We start from the raw sequence: 24,903 nt of genomic DNA, 5'->3' as shown, positions 1-24,903 counted from the left end.
AGTGGTTCCCAGGTTTCGGGGTCATCAGTCCCTTCCTGACTCTGGGCGAGGGTTCCCCAAGTGGATGCTCTGTGGGCCCGCCCCGCACGGGCCCCGCCCCAGTTCTGGCCCCGCCCTGGCTGGTGCGCCTCTCAGCCGCCAGACTCCAGGCGGCGCCGCGCCTCCCCGCAGAGCGCACGTGCCCCGCGGGCCCCTGTCCCCGGGCAGGACGCTGTCGCCGCCCCTCGGCGGGCCTGGCGCTCTCGTCCGAGCCCCGGTCCCTGGGCTGGAGGACCGCGAGGGCGCCACCTGGGTCGGCGCGGCCGCCCTGCGCACCGAGCGGAGCGGGCGGGCGGAGGGGGCGCTGTGATCGCAGGGCAGGTCGCTGGGCGCTCGGAGGGCTCCCGCCGGAAGCAGGGGCGGAGCGGCCGCGCGAAATGTGGTGAAGGGCGAGCGGCGGGTGGCGGCGATGAGTGCGACTGCGGCCACCGGGGTCTTCGTGCTGTCCCTCTCGGCCATCCCGGTCACCTATGTCTTCAACCACCTGGCGGCCCAGCACCAGTGAGTGGGCGCACGGGGGTGGGGCTGGAGGATGTGCGGCTGGAGAGCGGCAACTTTGCAGATGGGGTCATGGGTCGCTGGCCTCCAGGGCTCCAGTCTGGACAGGGAAGGGGAGGGCGGAGAGGGGTGAGGAGGGGAAAGGAGGCGCCCGGGAGATACCGACCAGGGTCCTGGCTCAGGCTGGCATCCTTGCCATTTGGCGCAATTCTGGGCCAAGTGCTGGGGACCCGCGCAGTGCCAGGTCCCCGGGGACAGTGGTCAGGGAGGCAGTGCACCTGCCCTTGAGGAGCTCAGGGCAGGGGCGGAGGCGGGAGGACACCAGGCGAAGTGCCCAGCGTGCTAGCTGCGCGCCTGCCTTGCTCGGTGCGCGTTTCCCGGGAATGTTACCATGTATGGACACACACATACTTCTCATGTCTTAGTAATTTTAGGAACTGTTCAGAATGCCTAGCAGAGCTAGCCCTGAACCGGGGGCGAAGACCTGGGTTCCGGGCCCGACTTTGGCACCGAGGGTGTGGCCTGGACTCAGTGTTCTGGTCTGTCCAATGGACACTTGCATTCTATTGGCAGGACCCACAGAGACCGGGGTGGGATGGGGAGCAGGGAGCCGGGGTGGGGGTGGGGCTTGTGCCTGGCTGCCAAGGAAATGGGTGGGGCCCAAGGTGGCCCCAGGTGGGTTTGGTTCAGAGACCTGCCCCTCAGTCCTCAGATCCCTGGCTAAGTGACCCAGCAGCAGCAGCAGCTGCAGGCCTGCCCTGCAGGCGACGGGAAAGATGCCAGGCTCCGTGCCTGCTGATGTTCCTTGCTTGCGGGAGGAGGAAGTAACCTGTTATGTTGCCGACAGCAGTTGGTGCTAAGGAAATTGCATCAGACTATAGGCTGCAAACCCTCTCCAGACCTTCAGGCTGCGGAGAAGTGTCTGCCCACAGGGCCGTGACTTCCTCCTCTGTTGGGGCTCGGGCCACCACTTGCTGCCTCCCGTGCCCAGTTGGCACCCATCCATCTAGAGCCGTCCCCAGGCAGGGGCAGTGGCTGCCCTTGGTCTGACCCCGTCTCGGGGCACATCTTCTGGAACACGCAACTCTGCCCAGGGAATGTCACATGTCTGTGAATATAGCTCTTGGGGGACCCTGCACTCCTAAAATGGCATTTAAAGCAATTCAGCAAATACTTATTGAGCATCTACTGTATACTGGGCACTGTTGTAAGTGTTGGGGATATAGCTATGAACAAGCCAGAAACGCCTGGGGAGGCGTGTGTGGAGACAGACAACAAATGAAATGGGGCAAAACGAGAGAGTGACCGGGAAGGGAACTGGTAGTCAGGGAAGGCTTCTTGGAGGAGGTGACCCGTGAGCCGCAGGAGGTGGCCACGGGAACATCTGGGGACAGAGCCTTCCAGGTAGGGGAACAGGGAGCAGTGCAGGGAGAGGGAGGTGGCTGGTGACGGGGATGTTTTGCAGGGAGAGTTGCTTAGCTTACTGAAGGGTTGTGTGGGGAGGAGAGGATTTGAGGATGACCCTGAGGTTTTGGCCTGAGCCGTTGGGAGGACGGTGATGGCATTTACTGAGAACAGGTACCATTGAGCGCACTGCTGAGCCCTGCGGTTATGAATAATTGGTGCCATCCATTCTTCCCATCCGCCTGCAGGTTACAATCCCAGTGGCCTCGGACTCCTCCCTCTTCTTCCTCCACTCCCTCCTTCCCACTGTCCCCTTCCCCAGAAGTCAAGGGTGGGGAGCCTTTTTTTTTGCCAAGGGCCATTTGGATATTTGTAACATCATTCATGGTCCATACAAAGTTATCAACTTAGAAATTAGCCTGCTAGCCTTAGCCGGTTTGGCTCAGTGGGTAGAACGCCAGCCTGCGGACCAAAGGGTCCCGGGTTCGATTCCAGTCAAGGGCATGTACCTGGGTTGCAGGCTCCTCCCCGGCCGGGACCCTGGTCGGGGTGCGGGCAGGAGGCAACCAATCGATGTGTTTCTCTCACATCGATGTTTCTTTCCCTCTCTCTCCCACTCTCTCTGAAATCAATGGAAAAATGTCCTCAGGTGAGGATTAAAAAAAATTAGCCTGCTATATTTAGTCAAACATTTAATTAACTCACCCCTAATGCCTTGGCAGGACCAGATCAAATGATTTCTTGAGCCTTACATGGCCTGCAGGCCGGACGTCCCCCTCCTCCCTCCGCGCCCCCCCCCCCCCCGGCCATAAGTCCTGGGGCTGGGCTAGCATCTGTTCCCTCCTTCTCCTCCCCCCTGGGACTGGTCCTCTCTGAACTGGACCACAGCAGAGCCTCCCTTCAGGGCTTGCCTGCCTGAGTGCGCTGCCCCCCAGCCCAGCCCAGCCCCTCATGCTAGTGCTGCAGCCACACGGGACTGCTCTGTGACCCTTGGGCATCCCTTAACTGTCCTGCCTCTTTTTAAAAAATATATTTTATTAACTTCAGAGAGGAAGGGAGAGGGAGAGAGCGATATATAGAAACATCAATGATGAGAGAATCATTGATTGGATACCTCCTGCACACCCCGTCCTGGGGATCGAGCCCACAACCCGGCATGTGCCCTTGACCGGAATCGAACCTGGAACCCTTCAGTCCACAGGCCAACGCTCTATCCACTGAGCCAAGTCGGCTAGGACTGACCTGCCTCTTTTCCACGGTGCATGCTGATCCCCCTTCCTCCCTGTCCCTGACTGTTGGAGCTGCAGCTGGACTTTTTTCATTCCCCGGAGTGAAATACCACCTCTTCCTTTTCCTGACACTCCCTCCAAGCAGATGTGACCTTTCCCTCCTCCGAGCCCGCCCCCCCCTCAATTGCATCTTAGAACTTTCCTGTCCAGCCAGAGCTCACCTTCATATGTTCTGTGTGGCACAGCACCTTGTGCATAGTAGGCAGGCAGATAAGTTGGAATTAGCTGAAGCTAATTCCTTCTACCGGACCTTTTTTTTAAAAAAAATATATTTTACTGATTTTTTACAGAGAGGAAGGGAGAAGGATAGAGAGTTAGAAACATCAATGAGAGAGAAACATCAATCAGCTGCCTCCTGCACACCCCCTACTGGGGATGTGCCCGCAACCCAGGTACATGCCCTTGACTGGAATTGAACCTGGGACCCTTCAGTCCGCAGGCCGACGCTCTATCCACTGAGCCAAACCGGTTAGGGCAGACCCTTTTTTTTTTTTTTTTTACAATATATTTTTATTGATTTCAGAGAGGAAAGGGGAGGGAGAGAGAGATAGAAACATCAATGATGAGAAAGAATCATTGGTTGGCTGCCTCCCGCATGCCCTCTACTGGGGATCGAGCCTGAAATCCTTGACCGGAATTGAACCCGGGACCCTTTGGTCTGCAAGCCGACACTCTATCCACTGAGCCAAACCAGCTAGGGCTTCCCACCAGACCTTTTACGAAAACCTGACAAACAGAAAAAGCAGATTAGGCTGAGGAGCCAGAAAAGGGATGGGCTCTCTGTCTGTCTTTGTCTCTGACACACACATACTCATACACACACACACACACACACACACACACACACACACTCTGCTCATACTCACGCATACACATCCCCTCTCAGTAGGTGTCCTGTTCTCAGAAGGACGTCCGTAGCCTCTGCCCACCCCCGACCCCCATCCCAAGACCAAGAACTTTTCCACCCTTGGGTTCTTCAAAGCCCCCCCCCCCCCCCCCCCCAGTCCTTGTGGGCCCATCTCTCCCTGTTCTGCGCAGGCCCTGCACGTGGCTGTCCGCGGGAGACACAGATAGTGTGCTGCCCTAGTTTCTCTTCCATCTTTGCTCCTCTAGAGGGTGCCGTGCACCAGTTTACACTGCCCTCCGTGCTCCCGAAGGGCGCCAGCCTGCCAGCCGTGCGACGGTGCCACTGTCAGCTGGGTCCTCGGTAGCAGCAGGGATGGGGGTATCCCCTGGCCACCGCCCGCCTCAGGCTGGGAGTAATATGCCCGTCGGCTTACGTAGTGCACCAAACCATTGCCCTCTTCACGATACTTCAGCTCAGCATCACATTCCAGATCTACACCAGCTTCCGGTCCCACGCTCTCCTCCATCGGCAGCTCATTCCCACAGGAGGAGCCTGGAGCGTCCACTGATGTTCACCACTAGGAAATTCCTATTTCAGTCTCCTACCTGGACACCACAGTCATATTCATTCTTATCATAAATTGTGTCATCTTTCCATCCATCCACCATCCATCCACCATCCATCCATCATCCATCCATCCATCCATCCATCCATCCATCCATTCATCATCCATTTATCCATCCATCATCTATCCACCATCCATCCATCATCCATCTATCCATCCATCCATCCATCCATCCACCATCCATCCATCATCCATCCATCCATCCATCCATCCATTCATCATCCATTTATCCATCCATCATCTATCCACCATCCATTCGTCATCCACCCATCATCCTTTCATCTGCCCACCATCCATCCATCCACCCATCATCTATCCTTCCATTCACCCACCATCCATCCATCCATCCATCCATCATCCATCCATCCATCCATCCATCATCCATCCATCCATCCATCATCCATCCATCCATCCATCATCTATCCTTCCATTCACCCACCATCCATCCATCCATCCATCCATCCATCCATCCATCCATCATCTATCCTTCCATTCACCCACCATCCATCCATCCATCCATCATCCATCCATCCATCCATCCATCCATCCATCATCTATCCATCCACCATCCATCCATCAATAATCTATCCTTCCATTGACCCACCATCCATCACCCATCATCCATCCATATGTCCATCCCCCACCCATTCTCCATCATCCATCCACCATCCATCTATTCATCCATATCTCTTTCCTCCCTTCCTGTCCCTCTCATTCCCTCCCTCATCCATTCATCAATTTTTACACCTTAACAGGGGTCCTCAGGCAGACTTTCAGCATCACCCTCATCCAGGTATCTTGAAAAAATGTGTATATTCCCATGCTCTGCCCCTGAAGCATTCTGCTTCTGCAAGTCTAGGGGAGAGCAGATACCCAGAGCCCACTCCCTTCCCGTGTGCTGGGGAGATGGCTCCCTGCACCCGTGGCCCAGCTCCTTGGGAACCGTCCCCCTGCAGGCTGGATGGGTCGCTTTGCAATGGTGCCAGGCACACATCCCAGGGCAGGTGCATGGAGCGAACCTCAGCAGGAGGTCCCTTGGTTCCTAGTAGGCGGCCGTGGGCTGTGGGGCCTGTGACTGAGAAGGGTATTTCCCAGGGGTCCCAGGGCCATACGGCGAAGGTGATCCAAAGTCTGCATGTTGAGGGGTCTGGAGGGATCTCATCTGAGAAACGGTGCTTTTGTGTTTTTGATTTTTAAAAAAATTCACCATAGCTAAGATCTGGAAACAGCCCAAGTGCCCATCTGTAGATGAATGGATTAGAAAACCGTGGTACATCTACACGATGGAATACTACGCTGCTATAAAAAAGAAGGAATTCTTACCATTTGCAACAGCATGGATGGAACTGGAGAGCATTATGCTAAGTGAAATAAGCCAGTCAATGAAGGAAAAATACCACATGATCTCACTCATTCTTGGATAAGAAAGACAATTATAAACTTATGAACAATAATAGATACAGAGGCAGAGCTGCCTCGAACAGACCGTCAAACTACAGCGGGAAGGCCGGGGAGGGTGGGGGGGCAGGAGGTAGGGGGGTAAGAGATCAACCGAAGGACTTGTATGCATGCATATAAGCATAACCAATGGACATAAGACACTGGGGGGTAGGGGAGGCCAGGGGACTGTCAAGGGCGGGGAAAAAAGGAGACATATGTAATACTCTTTGTAATACTTTAAGCAATAAAACAATTAAAATTTTTTTTAATTGATTTCAACGAGGAAGGGAGAGGGAGAGAGAGACAGAAACATCAATGATGGGAGAGGATCATTGATCGGCTGCCTGTTGCACGCCCCCTACTGGGAATGGAGCCCGCAACCCGGGCATGTGCCCTGGCCGGGAATCGAACCTGGGACCTCCTGGTTTATAGGTCGACACTCAACCACTGAGCCACGCCGGCCGGGCAGCAGCGGTGCTTTTGGCTGCCTCTAGGGCTGTTGAGGCTCTGGTGTGGCAGGCACTGGAGTGGGTCAGGCTGTGCTTCTTGTGGAACTGGAAACCCTGCTGGTCCCAGAGGTGTGAGAGGGAGAGTGCCTTTGTGGGACCCACGGTGACCTCCGGGGTGGGAGGGCTCAGAGTCCATTGAGATGGGTCCCCAGGGCCCATCCTGTTCATCCGCAGAGCCTGGCACGTAGGGGGTGCAGAATATATATATTTTTCCTCCATATGTTTTTATTTTCATTTGTTAATTGTTTTGTTAATCCTCACCTGAGGCTATTTTTCCATTGGTTTTTATTTATTTTATTATTATTTTTAAGAAATATATTTTTATCGATATCAGAGAGAGAAAGGGAGAGAGAGAGAGAGAGAGAGATGGAAATATCAATGAGGAGAGAGAATCATTGATCGGCCACCTCCTGCACGCCCCCTACTGAGGATCCAAGCCTGCAACCTGGGCATGTGCCCCGACGGGGAATCAAACCTGGGACCCTTCAGTCTGCAGGCCAACGCTCTATCCACTGAGCCACACCAGCCAGGGCCCTCTGGTACCTTTGATTATACATGTGGCCTTGTCCTCCGGAAGGTGTGCATCACTGTGACTCCACGTGGCTCCTGGGGCGCGGTCCCAGGGTTTCCCGCTGGCACTGAGGGGATAGGGGCTGGAGGAGCTGGGACACATCCTCTGTGCAGGGACGGGTGGGGCGGGGGTAGCTGAAAAGAGAATGAGGAGCTGGTGGCTCTGGTCCCCCAAAGTCTCACGGGGGCAGGGGCAAGAGGGGCCACAGAGCCGCAAAGAAACGTCACTCACACCACAGCATTTGGCAGAGGCAGGGCTGGGAGCGGCTGTATTCAACAGCCAGGAAATTCCCAGCACCAGCGTGTTTATTTTGCTACGTGACCACCTCCCTGTTCTGGTCCTTGCAGCTTCTGGACAATTGTAGGGGTTGCTGCCCTCATCCTGCTCCTGGTGGCCCTGTTGGCTCGAATCCTTGTCAAGAGAAAACCACCCCGGGACCCGCTGTTCTATGGTACGTCTGTCCCCCCCCCCCCCCCCCCCCCCCGGCCACCCACCCCCCCGCCAGCAGGGGGGCTGCTATGTCCACTGAACAGCTCAGCAGGACGGCCTCCGGCACTGTCCCTCCGTGGCTGTGAATACGCTGAGCCCGTGGGTAAAGTGGCAGGAAGTGGAGGAGTATTTCAGGGTGGCATGGCCTCTCCTCCAAGCTACCCCTCTCCCACGCTGTGACCCACCCTCTCCCAGCGGGAAGCACAGCCACCAGCTGGTACCCAGTCCCGATTGGAGGTCAGAGCGCCATGGAGATGAGGGGAAAGGAGAGGAGGCTGTGCTTCTGCCAGGATCCCATCCATGGTGTTGGAAATGGCAGGATTTCCTTCATTTTAAAAAAAATGTATTTTTTATTGATTTTTTACAGAGAGGAAGGGAGAGGGACAGAGAGTTAGAAACATCGATAAGAGAGAGGCATCGATCAGCTGCCTCCTGCACCCCCCCTACTGGGGATGTGTCCACAACCAAGTACATGCCCTTGACCGGAATCGAACCTGGGACCCTTCAGTCCGCAGGCCGACGCTCTATCCACTGAGCCAAAGCGGTTAGGGCTTCCTTCATTTATATGGCCAAAGAATATCAGGTGGTTTTTTTTTTTTTTTAATGTTTTCTTTTTCTTTTTTAATCCTCACTTGAGGATATTTTTCCCTTGAATTTTAGAGACAGTGGAAGAGGAAAAGACAGAGAGAAATATCGATGTGAGAGAAACACATCGATTGGTTGCCTCCTGCACAAGCCCTGACCAGGGCCCGGGCTGGAGAGGAGCCTGCAACTGAGATAGTGCCCTTGACCGGAATCGAACCCGGGACCCTTTGGTCCACAGGCCGACGCTCTATCCACTGAGCCAAACCGGCTAGGGCAAGAATATACGTTTCTAGTAGATAATATAAACGCACACGGTCCATTCCTCTGTTGCCCGACATTTAGGTTGTTTCCTTGCTGTGGCTATAAATGTTTCTTTTCCTTGTTCGTGGGTCCCCAGGTTGGTTGGGTGGCTCTGCTTCAGGCTGTGGGTGGGACTCAGGGCTGTCCCAGGGGTCTCCCTGCTCCTGGGCCAGCAGCTCCCCAGGGTGTGCTTTTAAAAAAAAAATTAAAAAAAATATATATATATTATTGATTTTAGAGAGGAAGGGAGAGGGAGAGAGAGATAGAAACATCAATGATGGGAGAGAATCATTCATCGGCTGCTTCCTGCACACCCCACACTGGGGACCGAGCCCACAACCCGGGCATGTGCCCTGATCGGGAATCGAACCGTGACCTCCTGGTTCATAGGTTGACGCTCAACCACTGAGCCACGCCAGGGCACTGCCCTGTCCTCTTAAAGCCATTGTCCCTTGCACATCAGCCACTGTCCATCTCTAGATCTCCAATGCGGTGTCGGGCAGACACGCTAGACCCGTGGTCGGCAAACCGCGGCTCGCGAGCCACATGCGGCTCTTTGGCCCCTTGAGTGTGGCTCTTCCACAAAATACCACATGCGGGCGCACACGTACAGTGCACTTGAAACTTTGTGGCCCATGCGCAGAAGTCGGTATTTTGCGGAAGAGCCACACTCAAGGGGCCAAAGAGCCGCATGTGCCTTGCGAGCCGCGGTTTGCTGACCACTGCGCTAGACACGTGGGGAGTTGGCCTGTTCGGTAATTAACTCTTCTAAGTCATTACTTTAAGCCTGGCGGTCACCTCTACGCTGTGGCCACTGGTTACAAGGTTTGTCCAGCTGGGTGCTGGTGGTGCCCTGGGCATCTGCTTGTAGGGAGTGGAGGAGGCGACAGAGTTAGGGGCTGAGTTTGTCATTCTTACCCCTGGCGTGTGTCCCCTCGGTGAGCGCACGTGGGCAGCGATGTCAGACCCACGACACGGGCGGAGATCCCGCTGCGTGTGCCGGAGGGGTGTCCTGTTGGCCCGTGTGGACAGCGTCCACGGGACCTTCTGGAAAACATTAAAACGGTCCGTTGTTGCTGGCGGATGCCAGCTCGTGGCATCGTCTCCGGGCTGCTCCGTGCACACCGCTGCTCTCTCCCCAGTGTACGCCGTGTTCGGCTTTACCAGCGTGGTGAACCTCATCATAGGCCTGGAGCAGGACGGAGTCATCGACGGGTTCATGACGCACTACCTGCGAGAGGTATGGCCCCGCTTCGCGGTCTGAGCCTTAAGCCCCAGGGCCAGCCATCCACCCACCCAGCCTCCTTCACTTACATTTAATGGAAAAGACGAACTTTAAATGAATTGAGAATTTGTGTAATATTATTAAAATATCACTGTATCTGAAAGCCCAAGTTAGTCTTACGCGTATAAGGTACATCAACGGTGAGAGATAATCATCGTCCCATACACCACGTTCGTAGGTCGATGCTTAATCACTGAGCCATGTCAGCCGGGCGACAGTAAGCATTTTTTAAAAAATCCTTATCCAAGGATATGGCTTTTTATTATTTATTTACTTATTATTATTATTTTAATATATTTTATTGATTTTTTTTTACAGAGAGAAAGGGAGAGGGATAGAGAGTTAGAAGCATCGATGAGAGAGAAACATCGATCAGCTGCCTTCTCCACACCCCCTACTGGGGATGTGCCCGCAACCAAAGTACATGCCCTTGTCCTGAATCGAACCTGGGACCCTTGAGTCTGCAGGCCGACGCTCTATCCACTGAGCCAAACCGGTTAAGGCTACTTACTACTTTTTAATCCTCACCCGAGGATGTTTTCCCATTGATTTTTAGGGAGAGTGGAAGAGAGAGGAAAAGACAGAGAGAAACATTGATGTGAGAGAAACACATCGATTAGTTACCTATTGGTTGTCTCCTGCATGAGTCCCAACCAGGGCCCGGGCCGGGGAGGATCCTGCAACCGAGGTAATGGCCCTTGACTGGAATCGAACCTGGGACCTTTCGGTCCACAGGCCGATGCCCTATCCACTGAGCCAAACCAGCTAGGGCTAAAGTTGTACTTTCCCCTTCCCGCCGATTTCGTAACTTTCTGAGATGCAGCGTCGTTTCACTTGAGCAGACTTGCACACATCAGGTCTGCTGTGTTTTACGCGAGGTGCAGGCCTGGGGTTCTGCGCGGTGTCTGAGCCCCATGTGAAGCAGACCCCTCTCCATGCTTCCCTCAGGGTGAACCGTATCTGAACACGGCGCATGGGCACATGGTCTGCTACTGGGACGGCTCCGCCCATTACCTGATGTACCTGGTGATGGTGGCGGCCATCGCATGGGAGTAAGTCACTTCGCCGGGGGGGGGGGGGGGGGGGGGGGGGTGTCTCCGCCGCCTTAGCGACCGGTCCTCGGGGAGGTAAGGGGAACACAGAGGCGAGTGGACAGACAGGTGTCCCCGGACTGAAGGCTGCTCCTTGGAGATGAGTCAGACCCGGCGTCCTGCGCTCTCCGGCCCTTTGCACCTGGCTCTCCAGGTTACCTTTGACGCGGTGATGGCTCGGGCAGGCCCTTAACTTCCTGATTGATTTTGTTCTCTCTCTCTTTTTTTTTTTAAAATATATTTTATTGATTTTTTTACAGAGAGGAAGGGAGAGAGATAGAGAGTTAGAAACATCGATGAGAGAGAATCATTGATCAGCTGCCTCCTGCACATCCCCCACTGGGGATATGCCCGCAACCCAGGCACATGCCCTTGACCGGAATCGAACCTGGGACCTCTCAGTCCGCAGGCCGACGCTCTATCCACTGAGCCAAACCGGTTTCGGCTGATTTTGTTCTCTTATGAGAACACTGTTTTTCAGGAATTTAAGCCCCAACACATTTTTTTTTTATTGATTTCAGAGAGGAAGGGAGAGGGAGAAACATCAATGATGAGAATCATGGATTGGCTGCCTCCTGCACATCCTCTACTGGGGATCGAGCCTGCAACCTGGGCATGTGCCCTTGACTGGAATCGAACCCGGGACCCTTCAGTCCGCAGGCTGGCGCTCTATCCACTGAGCCACACCGGCTTGGGCGAGCCCAGCACATTCTAATGCAAAGCTTCAGCCTCACGCCAGTTCAAGCTGCCTTTCCCCCGTCCAGGTGTGGGCCTGAGGCGTGGGGGTCTGTCCTTCCATTCCTTCTCCAGTCAGCCTGGGCTGGATTCTCTGAGGATGTATGTATGTAAACGGGGTTAAAGGAAGAGGGGCAGGGTCTTCAATGACACAATCTCCTGGGGATTGGCCCTGCTTTAGGATATGCTGGGTCTGCTCTGGGGCACACACGTGGGCTCTCTGGAGACCCCTGCACAGGACGCTCTGCATTGCACCGATCCCTGCAGTGAGTGAGTTTGTGACTCCCCTGCCCATGGGGGTGCACCACAGCTTCTCTCCGCTGAGGTCCCTTAGCCCAGGACAGTCAAGTCCAGCCACCTTCCCAGACCTCCCGTGGCTGCAGGTGAGGGAAAGCCATGCATTCTTCTCTCTCTCTCTCTCTCTCTTTTTTAATCACCCAAGGATATTTTCCCATTGATTTTTAGAGAGAGCGGAAGAGAGAGGGAAAGACAGAGAGAAATATCGATGTGAGAGAAACACATTGATTGGTTGCCTCCTGCATGAGCCCTGACCAGGGCCCAGGCCGGGGAGGAGCTTACAACCTGGGCATGTGCCCTTGACGGGAATCAAACCTGGGACCCTTCGGTCCGCAGGCCGATGGTCTATCCACTGAGCCACACCGGCTAGGGACACGCATTCAGTACAAGGCTGAAGTTCAGCTGGACCAAATGCATGCCCTGCTTGTGCGTGCACCCCCGCCCCCCAATCGTGAACTCAAGGACAGCTCCAGCTAATTTTTGGACTTTTCTAGGCACCAGCCTCCCCTTCCCAAGCTCTAGGGAACACGTCTCGTATTTCTGAGGCTGCCCGTGCTCTGCGTGGACGCTGTCGGGAGTGGGCCAGAGTTTCTGCAGCTCTGTTAGCGCCCACAGGGGGAGAGGGCTCTTGCCTGTCCTACTGACAGGCCCAGTCACTGAACGGACCTGCCTGGAGGGATCTATGGGTCTGGCTTGGGGGCGGGGGTGGTGGATGGGTGGGGGCGGGGCAGGAAGCACACAGTTCAGAAGGGAACCCCTCTGTCCCGGCTAAGACTCTCCTTTGTCTTGGAGCCCCTTATGGAGGTGGGTTATGGGGATATCGGTTGAAAGATCTGTTTGTCAGCCATCGCCTATTAAGAAGATTAGGGGTACATATCACTTTTTAAAAATATATATTTTAATTGATTTTTAGAGAGAGAGGAAGGGTGAGGGATAGAGAGGTAGAAATATCCATGAGAGAAGAGCATCATCGATCAGCTGCCTCCTGCACGCCCCCCACTGGGGATCAAGCCCGAAACCCAGGCATGTGCTCTGACCAGAATCGAACTGGTGACCTCCTGGTTCCTGGGTCGACGCTCAACCACTGAGCTACACCGGCCGGGCTATATATCACTTACTATCTTTACCTTTAAGGGCTTTGGCCAAAATTCTGTCACACCAGGGAAAGTCCACTTCACACCCATTACTCGTACTTCCAATGGTTTGGAAAGGGGATCCATTTTCCATACTTTTTTGAGCCTCCTTTTCCGTTTCGTACCTAAGAGTGAAACACAGGTCTCTTTTCGCAGTGACGAGGGCGTTGTGGTCTACAGGTTAGGGTAGCAGTGTAGTTCCTATTCCAAAGGACAGAGCCCTGGCCGGTTTGGCTCAGTGGGTAGAGTGTCGGCCCTCGGACTGAAGGTTCCCGGGTTCGATTCCAGTCAAGGGCACGTACCTTGGTTGCAGGTTCCCTGGCCCCGGGCCCTGGTGGGGGTGTGTGCAGGAGGCAACCAATCGATGTGTCTCTCTCACATCGATGTTTCTCTCTCTGTCTGTCTCTCCTCTTCCCTTCCACTCTCTCTAAAAATCAATGGAGGATTAGCAAAAAAACCCCCAAACAAACAAACCCAAAATGAAATAACAAAAAGGTACAGGGAGGGTTCTGTGGTTTGTCACACGAGGAAATGGAGGGTGAGCACCAGGGTTCCCTGTGTCTGGGGTTTCCATCCAGGTACTTCGTTAGTGAGGATAAAGGTAACACTGGCTCGTCTTCGGCAGATGGCATGCTAAGCCAAGGTCTTTTCGTTGCAGGGAAAGTTATAGAAACATTGGGCTGTACTGGGTCGGATCGATTATGATGAGCATGATTGTTTTTGTGCCAGGAAACATTGTAGGTAAGAAAAAACTTGATCTTGACATTCACTTTCCTTTTCTGAAACAATGGGGATTGTTTCTAAAGAGAGATGCTATTTTGGTTGTCACAGCACCAAGACCTTCCGAGCTCACCAAAAAGCTGTTTTGTGGAATTAGTCCTCCCTCCCCTCTTTAATCTTACCTTGAAAAATGCTTTTGAGAGCAGTTTTCAGAAATGTACATTGAACAACGAGGCAATTTAAAAAAAATATTTGTATTGATTTCAGAGAGGAAGGGAGAGGGAGAGATAGAAACATCAATGAGGAGAGAGAATCATTGATTGGCTGCCTCTTGCTCATCCACCCACTAGGGATTGAATCCGAAACCTGGGCATGTGCCCTTGACTGGAATTGAACCCGGGACCCTTCAGTCCCCAGGCCAACACTCTATCCACTGAGCCAAACTGGCTAGGGCAATTTTTAAAAAATATATTTTTATTGATTTCAGAGAGGAAGGGAGAGGGAGAGAAAGAGAAACATCAATGATGAGAGAGAATCATTGATTGGCTGCCTCCTGCACACCCCCTACTGGGAATCGAGCCCACAACCCATGCATGTGCTCTTGACCGGAATCGAAACAGGGACCCTTCAGTCTGCAGGCCAACAGTCAATCCACTGAGCCAAGCCAGCTAGGGCACAACCAAACAATTTAATATCAGTGATGCCTGACTTTGAGAGGGGTTTGGAGGGGTTAAGTATTGTGTTTGTGGCTACATGCAGCGTGCAAATACTTCTTACAATTTTTGCGGTGTGCAGGGTGGGGCAGAAGTAGTTGATAGCTGTGAGTACATGAAACAGAGTCTATTCTTGTATTATTATTTATTAATTATTGTGTTATTTTCCATACAAAAAAAACCTGTAAACCTACTTTTCCCCTGCCCTGTATATAACGCTGCCACACTGTGGGAACTCAATAAATGTCCTTGAAAATGAAATACTCTTTCAGGCTAATGTAAATGAGGTTATTTATGCATGCGAGAAATCAGGATATTCCACACATACCTTACAAATACTGTAGGTGGCAGTGGATAGAGCATCAGCCTGCAGACTGAAGAGTTAGTCCCAGGTTCAATTCCGGTCAAGGGCACATGCCCGGGTTGTGGGCTCCATCCCCAGTAGGGGGCGTGCAGGAGGCAGCTAATCAATGATTCTCTTTCATCATTGAGTTTCTCTCTCCTCTCTCCCCTTCCCTTCCTCTCTGAAATCGATAAAAATATATTACAAAAAAATACTGTAGCCGGGACATACCTGCTAAACACCTAAGTTTTGAGTTGATCTGGTTTTTCTGGTTAAAAATATTGTCTGGTTCATAGCGAAATTTTAGGTGGCTGGAGATAGGAGGTATCCTAAATGTTACTTGTGTTTCTAGATGCTTTTGGTAACCTTCTGGCTCTCCCTTTCTCTCTTGTCAATAGGGAAGTTCGGAACACGCGTTTGCCCTGCTTTCATCTTAAGCATACCGTACACGTGCCTTCCTGTCTGGGCCGGCTTCAGAATCTATAACCAGCCGTCGGAATATTGTCATTACCCGTCCAAGGTGATTTTTATTAAGTCACATGTAACCTGTCTGCACGCTGGCAGGGCGCCCCCGCATCCACGGGCCACTGAGCCGCGCGCCTCCGGGGACTGGAGCTTTTGGGGACCGTGATCCATCGGCGTGACTGTGTCGGTTCTGCAGTGTCTGTCACGCCTTAGCTCTGGTGGCCAAGACTGTCTGTCCGACGGCGCCCGCTTCCGGGGCCAGTGGTCCCCTGGGCTGCCCCCCTCACATTCTGCATGAGTTCTGTGTGGGGTTGGTCTGGGGCTGTCTGTGGCCTGGAGTTTGAGCACCTGGGCATCTCTTCAGAGATACCTGTGCCTTTACGGCCCTGAGGGGAAACTGGAGGGATACTGTGTTTGAGGTAGCACTCACAGCCATAGGGTCCAATTACTAAGAGATCCAGGCACATGGATGCCAGCTACAGGACGCCTTCTTTTTCTTTCTTTAATCCTCACTTGAGGGTATTTTCCCCCATTGATTGATTTTTAGGGAGAGTGGAAGGGAGAGGGAGAGACAGAGAGAAACACTGATGGGGAAGAGACACATTGGTGGGTTGCCTCCCACATGCCCCTGACCAGGGCCAAGAGCCTGCAACCGAGGTACGTGCCCTTGACCGGAATCGAACCCAGGAGCCTTCCGTCTGCAGGCTGACGCCCTATCCACTGAGCCAAACTGGCTAGGGCTACAGGACGCCTTCTGAGACAGCTCCCTTATTCCCAGCCAGGTGTCCAGATGCAATAGTACTGGCTGGGCAGAGACTCTGTTTAAGATCTTTATTTCTAAGCTAGTGACATCTCCCTAAGTTTCTCTTCCTTTCATAGATCCTTAAGATCCCTTGAGAGAAACTGACATTTGAAAAGATGCATTACTAGAGCTAATCAGAACATGCTTATTCATTTGACAACAAGATTTACAAGGGAATTCATTAAAATGCATTTTAATTTGCAAACATTTCATTTGTTCACATTCAGACACCTGCCATGTAGACTGAGGTTGGCACACTGACAGCTGGAACCCCTTACATCCTTTTTAAAAAAATTTTAAAGTTTTTTTTTTTTTTTTTCAGGTTCTGCAATTTATTTTTTTTTCTTTTTTTTTTCTTTTTTTTTTTTTATTGCTTAAAGTATTACAAAGGGTATTACATATGTATCCATTTTATCCCCCCGCCCTAGACAGTCCCCTAGCCTCCCCTATCACCCAGTGTCTTATGTCCATTGGTTATGCTTATATGCATGCATACAAGTCCTTTAGTTGATCTCTTACCCCACTACCTCCTGCCCCCCAACCCTCCCCGGCCTTCCCGCTGCAGTTTGACAATCTGTTTGAGGCAGCTCTGCCTCTGTATCTATTATTGTTCAAAAGTTTATAATGGTCTCTATTGTCCATGAATGAGTGAGATCATGTGGTATTTTTCCTTTATTGACTGGCTTATTTCACTTAGCATAATGCTCTCCAGTTCCATCCATGACGTTGCAAATGGTAAGAGTTCCTTCCTTTTTACAGCAGCATAGTATTCCATCGTGTAGATGTACCACAGTTTTCTAATCCATTCATCTACTGATGGGCACTTAGGCTGTTTCCAGATCTTAGCTATGGTGAATTGTGCTGCTATGAACATAGGGGTGCATATATCCTTTCTGATTGGTGTTTCTGGTTTCTTGGGATATATTCCTAGAAGTGGGATCACAGGGTCAAATGGGAGTTCCATTTTCAGTTTTTTAAGGAAACTCCATACTGTCTTCCATAGTGGCTGCACCAGTCTGCATTCCCACCAGCAGTGCACAAGTGTTCCTTTTTCTCCACAACCTCTCCAGCACTTGTCGTTTGTTGATTTGTTGATGATAGCCAGTCTGACAGGTGTGAGATGGTACCTCATTGCTGTTTTGATTTGCATCTCTCGGATGATTAGTGACTTTGAGCATGTTTTCATATGTCTCTTGGCTTTCTGAATGTCCTCTTTTGAAAGGTGTCTATTTAGGTCCTTTGACCATTTTTTGATTGGATTGTTTATCTTCCTTTTGTTAAGTTGTATGAGTTCCCTATAAATTTTGGAGATTAGGCCCTTATCAGATATGTCATTGGCAAATATGTTTTCCCACACAGTGGGTTTTCTCGTTGTTTTGTTGATGGTTTCTTTTGCTGTGCAGAAGCTTTTTATTTTGATGTAGTCCCATTTGTTCATTTTTAAAAAATATATTTTTATTGATTTCATGGAGAGGGAGAGGGAGAGAGAGAGAGAGAAACATCAATGATGAGAGAGAATCATTGATCAGCTGCTTACTGCACTCCCCCTACTGGGGATTGACCCGGGCATGTGCCCTGACTGGGTCTCGAACTTGGGGCCCTTCAGTCCACAGGCCGACACTCCTATCCACTGAGCCAAACCAGCTAGGGCGCCCCTTACATCCTTTTGAGGAATGAGGTGGTTGTTAAAAAACAGTCCCCACAGCCTTGGCCCTCCCTCTGGTGCATTTGAAGGCTCCATGCCAATGCGTCAAGCAGTGATCATCAGACACATGACTGTTATTATTTTTTTTAAAAAGTTAAAACACAGAGTCAGCCGGGGCGAAGTAGACATTGTCATGTAGTGCTGACAGGAACATAAATTCAGAACCGCTCTGCAAAGCAGTCTGGCTATGTTCTCAGCCTTAACGAATGGAGCCCTGTAACCCAGTCGTTCTGGCTGCCAAACTCCTGTATTCAAGGTGCTCACCGCCCCCTCAGGTGTAACAGTTGACATGCCTCAACGTCCAACAAGTCAAATACGGTGCTTCCGTGGGACATTAAGTGTTTAAAGGAATTTTACTAACGTGGGGAAGTGCTTACAGTTAGGTGGATGTTGAGAGCCGAAAGAACAAACACAAAATTGTTGATAGATGAAGTCCTAATTTTGTGAAAAATAAAGCAACTCTTAGTAGTAGCGTGGTGGGTTTATGGTTTATTTATTTTATTTTTATTTATTTTTTAAAAAATATTTTTATTGATTTCAGAGAGGAAGGGAGAGGGAGAGAAAGATAAAAATATCAACGATGAGAGAGAATCGTTGACTGGCCGCCTCCTGCACGCCCCACACTGGGGATCGAGTGCACACCCAGGTGCTCTTGACAGGAATCGCACCCGGGACTCTTCAGTCTCCAGGCCGATGCTCTATCTCCTGAGCCAAACCGGCTCGGGCGATTTGTGGTTTATTTTAGAAATGAGTATGCCTTATATTTATAATCACGCAAAAGAAAGCTATTTCAAGAAAAAATATGGAACCAATGGACACAAGACACTAGGGGGTAGGGGAGGCTGGGGGAATGTCAAGAGGGGGGAAAAAGGAGACATATGTAATACTCTTTGTAATACTTCAAGAAATAAAAGTTATTATTAAAAAAAGAAAAAAGAAAAAATATGGAACCAGAGCTAGAAGGGCCCTTTGAGGTCACATGGCCTCATTTGCTCATTTCACAGATGAGGAAACTGAGTCTTGAAGGGGAAAACGATTTTCCTAAAGTTACACGGCTGGGGGTTATGCTAGGATTTTCCTAAAGTTACATGGCTGGGGGTTATGCTATGATTTTCCTAAGGTTACATGGCTTGGGGTTATGCTATGATTTCCTAAAGTTTCATGGCTGGGGGTTATGCTAGGATTTTCCTAAAGTTTCATGGCTGGGGGTTATGCTAGGATTTTCCTAAAGTTTCACGGCTGGGGGTTATGCTAGGATTTCCTAAAGTTTCACGGCTGGGGGTTATGCTATGATTTCCTAAAGTGACACGGCTGGGGGTTATGCTATGATTTCCTAAAGTGACACGGCTGGGGGTTATGCTATGATTTCCTAAAGTTACACGGCTGGGGGTTATGCTATGATTTCCTAAAGTTACACGGCTGGGGGTTATGCTATGATTTCCTAAAGTTTCACGGCTGGGGGTTATGCTATGATTTCCTAAAGTTACACGGCTGGGGGTTATGCTATGATTTCCTAAAGTTTCAGGGCTGGGGGTTATGCTATGATTTCCTAAAGTTTCACGGCTGGGGGTTATGCTAGGATTTTCCTAAAGTTTCACGGCTGGGGGTTATGCTAGGATTTTCCTAAAGTTTCATGGCTGGGGGTTATGCTATGATTTCCTAAAGTTACACGGCTGGGGGTTATGCTATGATTTCCTAAAGTTACACGGCTGGGGGTTATGCTAGGATTTCCTAAAGTTTCACGGCTGGGGGTTATGCTATGATTTCCTAAAGTTACACGGCTGGGGGTTATGCTATGATTTCCTAAAGTTTCACGGCTGGGGGTTATGCTATGATTTCCTAAAGTTTCACGGCTGGGGGTTATGCTAGGATTTTCCTAAAGTTTCACGGCTGGGGGTTATGCTAGGATTTTCCTAAAGTTTCATGGCTGGGGGTTATGCTAGGATTTCCTAAAGTTACACGGCTGGGGGTTATGCTAGGATTTCCTAAAGTTACACGGCTGGGGGTTATGCTATGATTTCCTAAAGTTACACGGCTGGGGGTTATGCTAGGATTTCCTAAAGTTACACGGCTGGGGGTTATGCTAGGATTTTCCTAAAGTGACACGGCTGGGGGTTATGCTATGATTTCCTAAAGTTACACGGCTGGGGGTTATGCTAGGATTTTCCTAAAGTTTCATGGCTGGGGGTTATGCTAGGATTTCCTAAAGTTACACGGCTGGGGGTTATGCTAGGATTTCCTAAAGTTACACGGCTGGGGGTTATGCTATGATTTCCTAAAGTTTCATGGCTGGGGGTTATGCTATGATTTCCTAAAGTTACACGGCTGGGGGTTATGCTATGATTTCCTAAAGTTACACGGCTGGGGGTTATGCTAGGATTTCCTAAAGTGACACGGCTGGGGGTTATGCTATGATTTCCTAAAGTTTCATGGCTGGGGGTTATGCTAGGATTTTCCTAAAGTTTCATGGCTGGGGGTTATGCTAGGATTTCCTAAAGTTACACGGCTGGGGGTTATGCTAGGATTTTCCTAAAGTTTCATGGCTGGGGGTTATGCTAGGATTTCCTAAAGTTACACGGCTGGGGGTTATGCTATGATTTCCTAAAGTTACACGGCTGGGGGTTATGCTAGGATTTTCCTAAAGTTTCAGGGATGGGGGTTATGCTATGATTTCCTAAAGTTTCAGGGCTGGGGGTTATGCTATGATTTCCTAAAGTTACACGGCTGGGGGTTATGCTATGATTTCCTAAAGTTACACGGCTGGGGGTTATGCTAGGATTTTCCTAAAGTTTCACGGCTGGGGGTTATGCTATGATTTCCTAAAGTTTCACGGCTGGGGGTTATGCTATGATTTCCTAAAGTTTCAGGGCTGGGGGTTACGCTAGGATTTCCTAAAGTTACACGGCTGGGGGTTATGCTATGATTTCCTAAAGTTTCAGGGCTGGGGGTTATGCTATGATTTCCTAAAGTTACACGGCTGGGGGTTATGCTAGGATTTCCTAAAGTTTCACGGCTGGGGGTTATGCTAGGATTTTCCTAAAGTTACACGGCTGGGGGTTATGCTATGATTTCCTAAAGTTACACGGCTGGGGGTTATGCTAGGATTTTCCTAAAGTTACACGGCTGGGGGTTATGCTATGATTTCCTAAAGTTTCACGGCTGGGGGTTATGCTATGAATGGGGAATCTCCAGCCTCTCTCGTCACCACCGCCACCCTTGTCTCAGTGGGTCTCCGGTCTCCTCCGGCCCCGGACCTGCTCAGCGGTTACAAACTCTGTTTTAGGTCGTTCAAGAAATCCAAGGAAAGGACCTGCTGAGAAGACCATTTGACTTCCTGTTGGTCATCTGCCTCCTCCTGGCAACTGGATTTAGCCTGTTTAGAGGCTTGGTAAGCAGTACTGATCAAAGTGACACATATACCAGACTTCCTAGCGCACTGACCAGATATTCCTCCCATTAGGTCCTGGAGGGCGGGGCCTGCTTCCTGCTGCTCACTTGCCAGGGTCAACCCCAAACCTCCTCTCTCCAGGGGCGGGCCTATTCTGGGCTGCTTTGTGCCACCTCCTTCTGGTCCTTGGATCAAGCTCTACCCAGAAGTATCTTCCCTCTGCCCTGGTTGGTTTGGCTCAGTGGATGGAGCGTCGACCTGCAGGCTGAAAAGTCCCAGGTTCGATTCCTGTCAAGGGCACATGCCTGGGTTGTGGGCTCGATTCCCAGTAGGGGGCATGCAGGAGGCAGCTGATCCATGATTCTCTCTCATCGATATTTCTCTCTCTCTCTCTTCCTCTCTGAAATAATAATAATAAAAAAGGACAGCAGCTAAAGTTTTACTTATTTTTAAATATTTTTTAATTGATTTCAGAGAGGAAGGGAGAGGGAGAGGGAGAGATAGGAACATCAATGATGAGAGAGAATCATGGATCGGCTGCCTCCTGCACCCCCCCTACTGGGGATCAAACCCGCAACTTGGACACATGCCCTTGACTGAAATCGAACCTAGGACCCTTCAGCCCGCAGGCTGATGCTCTATCCACTGAGCCAAACCAGCCAGGGCTGTTTATTTATTAAGGATCCTTCACAACGTCCCAGTTTCATGAGTTCTTCTTAGCAGCCAGAGTTACGCGGTCAGTTATATTCAGCTTTCATGGCGATAGCCTGTTGCTATTGCACAGCTGCTGGGATGCAGAGTGGCCAGTGTAAGCTGAGGTAGCGGGTTCATTGTTTTGGGGTCAGCTGGCTGGGTTCAGGGGGAGCAGCTTTCTTATGATGTGGGTGGTTGCAAACTACCTGGAGGAGAGCTGGCCACTAGGAGAGACTCAGGGGAGGGAAGTAAAGGAGAAAGCCAGGCCGTGGGCTTTGCTCAGACCGCAGAGCCGTGAAACTGCCCTTTGGTTAGTTTGCTGTAATGCCCACAGTTAAAAGGACAGCAACAGGCCCTCGCCGGTTTGGCTCAGTGGATAGAGCGTCGGCCTGCGGACTGAAGGGTCCTGGTTTTGATTCCGGTCAAGGACACATGCCCGGGTTGTGGGCTGGATCCCCAATAGGGGACATGCAGGAGGCAGCTGATCAATGATTCTCTCTCATCGATATTTCTCTCTCCCTCTCTGAAATAATAATAAAAAAGGACAGCAACAAAATTAGCGCCACCTGTCACCTTGCACAGCTGTACCCACTTCCCTGTGCGTGTGTGCGTGCGTGTGTGCGTGTGCGTGTGTGTGTGTGTGTGTACATGCTTGGTGGGTGGGGCTGTTAGGTTGGGAGTCCTTTCACCGACTCTGCCCCTGACCCGGGTTCATGTGTGTTGTCTGGGTGGGATGACGGATGACGGCTGAGGGAGGTGACTGAGAGGGGACCCAGTAACATGCCAAAGAAACACTTGGTCTCTTCTGTGGCCTCGAGTCTACTGTGTTGGGACTAAACCTGCTCTGCTCTCAGAGGGGACGCTGGAGGGACGCAGGAGGTGACTTCTGATGAGGACCCTGCTTCCAAATCCTTGTTCTTTTTTTTTCCCCCCAGTTTTTGTGTTTTTATTTCAATGGTCCTTTTTTCATTCATTCATTCATTCATTCATTATGTTAATCCTCACCCGAGGACATTTTTCCATTAATTTTTAGAAAGAATGAAAGGGGAGAGACAGAGAGAGAAACATTGATGTGAGAGAGACACATTGATTGGTTGCCTATTGCACGGGGGTTGAGTCTGCAACCGAGATATGTGCCCTTGATGGAATCGAACCCGGGACCTTCAGTCCATGGGCCGGTGCTCTATCCACTGAGCCAAACCGACCAGGGCACAGATCCTTGTTCTTCACTGGCCCCCGAAGGCCATGCACTCTGTGAGGCACTGGATAGAGGAGGTTATTTTTGTTGTTGTTAATCCTCACCTGAGGGGATGTTTTTCCATTGATCTTTTAGAGAGAGTGGAAGAGAGAGGCAGAGACAGAGAGAAACATCTATGTGAGAGAAACACATCGATTGGTTGCCTCCTGCAGTGCCCCGACCAGGGCCTGGGCCTGGGAGGAGCCTGCAACCGAGGTACATGCCCTTGACTGGAATCGAACCCGGGACCCTTTGGTCCGCAGGCCGACGCTCTATCCATTGAGCCAAACCAACTCGGGCTTAAACCCTTGTTCTTCACTGGCCCCCGAAGGCCATGCACGCTGTGAGGCACTGGACAGAGGCGGCTGTTTCTGAATCTTGTAAAGCATAGTAAGATGAACCTGGTACGGAAAGGCAGGGGGCGGAGACCAGCTCTTCCCTGGAGAAGCAGGCTGTGCGTGCTCTGCTGGCGGGACCTGGAACTTAACCCGAGTCCTCGAAAGGCAGCCGGGAGCAGAGCGTTAGCTCCAGTTCCTGCTCCCGTTCGCTTCCTCTGCTCCCAGGGCACCTGCAGGGTACCTTCCCCTTTCACTGGGAGCTTCTCCCACACATAGTTTTTGTTACAGAGCAAAGCTGTTTGTCACTAAAGCTGGCGCATTTGGCCTCATCAGCCAACAGAAGAGCCAGCTGTGACTGCATCTTTTTTTAAAAATACGTTTTTATTGATTTCAGAGAGGAAGGGAGAGGGAGAGAGAGAAAAATGAATGATGAGAGAGAATCATTGATCAGCTACCTGGGGATCAAGCTTGCAACCTGGGCATGTGCCCCGACTGGGAATTGAACCTGGGACCTTCAGGCTGCAGGCTGATGCTCTATCCCCTGAGCCAAACCAGCGAGGGCTGTGACTGCATCGTGATAACGAATTCATTTCTGTTCCCAGATTGCTCTGGATTGCCCAGCCGATTTCTGCCGATTTTATACCCAGTTTCAAGAGCCCTACCTGAAGGACCCTGCCGCTTATCCCAAGATCCAGGTCAAGTAGTGACGGAGCCTAAGTTTTTTCTGTCTTCGCTCTTGGAGAATGGGAACACGTGGTTCCGCCTGGGAAGCGGGAATGAACATGCTCACCTTTGCCAGGGTCCGTGGTCTGTGCTCTTCCTCGGGCGGGGCCGGCTGGTGTGTGATGATGTTTCTCTGTTGGCACAGATGCTGGTGTACCTGTTCTATTCTGTCCCTTACTTCGTGGTGGCGCTTTACGGACTGGTGGTGCCCGGGTGCTCCTGGATGGCTGACGTCACCCTGATTCACGCGGGAGGCCTCGCGCAGGTACCTGAGAACGCGCTCCGCTGTGAACGTTGACTGGGCATAGGGCTGCCCTGGTTGAGGATCCCATACACCTCTGCTCGGTGTTTTAGGGTAGGAAACACTAGGTGGACATGTCTCCTTTGTTTTTGTGCTTTTTTAAAAAATAGATTTTTTAAAAATATATATTTTATTGATTTTTTACAGAGAGGAAGGGAGAGGGATAGAGAGTTAGAAACATCGATGAGAGAGGAACATCGATCAGCTGCCTCCCGCACACCCCCTACTGGAGATGTGCCCGCAACCAAGGTACATGCCCTTGACCGGAATTGAACCTGGGACCTCTCAGTCTGCAGGTCGACGTTCTATCCACTGAGCCAAACTGGTCAGGGCTTAAA

At 51.2% G+C, this 24,903-nt stretch overlaps 1 protein-coding gene across 4 annotated transcripts in view; it reads left to right on the top strand.

Moving 5' to 3' along the window:
* The first annotated feature begins 309 nt into the window (after nt 1-309).
* Nucleotides 310-24,903, top strand: part of TM6SF1 (transmembrane 6 superfamily member 1) — a 31,107-nt gene continuing 6,513 nt past the window's right edge. The window contains exons 1-9 of one of the 4 annotated variants that reach the window (XR_009450303.1): nt 310-540; nt 7,570-7,673; nt 9,739-9,836; nt 10,830-10,933; nt 13,796-13,878; nt 15,312-15,433; nt 21,169-21,273; nt 24,144-24,236; nt 24,410-24,619. Coding sequence is in view for 3 of the 4 variants with exons in the window: in XM_059678039.1 (XP_059534022.1) it covers nt 449-540; nt 7,570-7,673; nt 9,739-9,836; nt 10,830-10,933; nt 13,796-13,878; nt 15,312-15,433; nt 21,169-21,273; nt 24,144-24,236; nt 24,410-24,529 (921 nt within the window). In the remaining variant the exon portion in view is untranslated. Of the gene's footprint in view, nt 541-7,569; nt 7,674-9,738; nt 9,837-10,829; nt 10,934-13,795; nt 13,879-15,311; nt 15,434-21,168; nt 21,274-24,143; nt 24,237-24,409; nt 24,620-24,903 lie in introns of those variants that run through there. The other 3 variants (XM_059678039.1, XM_059678040.1, XM_059678041.1) reach the window with 3 other exon arrangements.

Source organism: Myotis daubentonii, chromosome 21, assembly GCF_963259705.1.
Source record: "Myotis daubentonii chromosome 21, mMyoDau2.1, whole genome shotgun sequence".
Classification (NCBI taxonomy): Eukaryota; Metazoa; Chordata; class Mammalia; order Chiroptera; family Vespertilionidae; genus Myotis; species Myotis daubentonii.
This window is presented reverse-complemented; position numbering and strand designations above follow the sequence as displayed.